This window comes from Aplysia californica, unplaced genomic scaffold, assembly GCF_000002075.1.
Source record: "Aplysia californica isolate F4 #8 unplaced genomic scaffold, AplCal3.0 scaffold00153, whole genome shotgun sequence".
Lineage (NCBI taxonomy): Eukaryota > Metazoa > Mollusca > Gastropoda > Aplysiida > Aplysiidae > Aplysia > Aplysia californica.
Genome location: NW_004797423.1, coordinates 261,970 through 263,025, shown reverse-complemented (window position 1 = coordinate 263,025; position 1,056 = coordinate 261,970). Strand labels below are relative to the sequence as shown.

Here is a 1,056-nt window from a genome sequence, read left to right as displayed (position 1 = left end):
ACTACTACTACTACTACTACTACTACTACTACTAACAATAATAATAGATAAATTCTTCTTCTTCTTTCAAATAATGCAAAAATAGGAGATGGGTGGGAATGGTCGTAAGTATTGGTTGATTGTCTTAAACAGATGGTCATTAGAGCAGGGCTTCCGACTCTGTATCCCCCCAATGTAATGAGAAAGAGTTCTGTATAGATGCAGCAATATGAGAAAAGGACTTTCCAGCATGCGTTTGACCTCCTGTCCGAGGTGTTTTCATGAGAAACTAATCTCCAGATCCCTTGATTAAATACGAGGGTGATTTATTGTAAACACATCTTATGGCAAAGGATAGCAATCTTGTAAGCATTTTTTATATGTTGGGAGAAAGTGGATAGTCTTTCTTTCCCCATTTTAAACACGATTCTCACAGCTTGGTTTTTTAAAATATTATGTAGTTTCAAGGTTGTGATGTTCGGAAAAAGCTGGATTTTAGGTCAGTAGAAACACCCTGAATATTTACCTGATAGGCATGGCAGATATCAGCCTGGTGACGGTAGTTCATATAAGAAGCAGAGCCGGCAATGAGCAGCGCCCAGTTCTTCCTGGCGGACACGCCAAGAGTGGAGACTGCAAGCAGCAGCGACAGACACAGGAGGACACGCATCTTGCACACTGGTACACAACAGGACGTCTGCACGATTCCTTGGTACAGCAGGAACCCAAAGACGACGCTGGACACTCTCCATGGCGTTTATATTTTCTCTCGGAGATAGATCATGTGATCTGATAACTACCTGATAACTATATTATCTGACACGAGACACGGAACATTATTTTTCTAAAATAAAAAAAGACTCAAAAATAGGAAAAACATATATAGGACGGGTACATCTGAGTCATATATCGTCGAGGTCCCAGTCTAACCGTGTATCTATCAGAATAGACAACATATTTTTTGTCCCACCTCATGTTTTCAACAACCGTACCTACAGGTTATGACAGAATAATAAAGTAAAAATAGCACTAAAAGTAGAGCAGTTCTAGTAGGTAAGAAGAAAGAAATTGCTCCCC

General features: G+C 40.0%; 1 protein-coding gene across 1 annotated transcript in view; it reads right to left on the bottom strand.

Annotated features, from left to right (window-relative positions):
• The window catches only part of LOC101850885 (legumain), a gene marked incomplete in the record, with an annotated part of 10,107 nt that extends 9,384 nt beyond the window's left edge, over positions 1–723 (bottom strand). The window contains 1 exon segment of the mRNA XM_005097368.3: positions 506–723. Within this exon segment, the coding sequence (XP_005097425.2) occupies positions 506–649 (144 nt within the window).
• Positions 724–1,056: the final 333 nt, after the last annotated feature.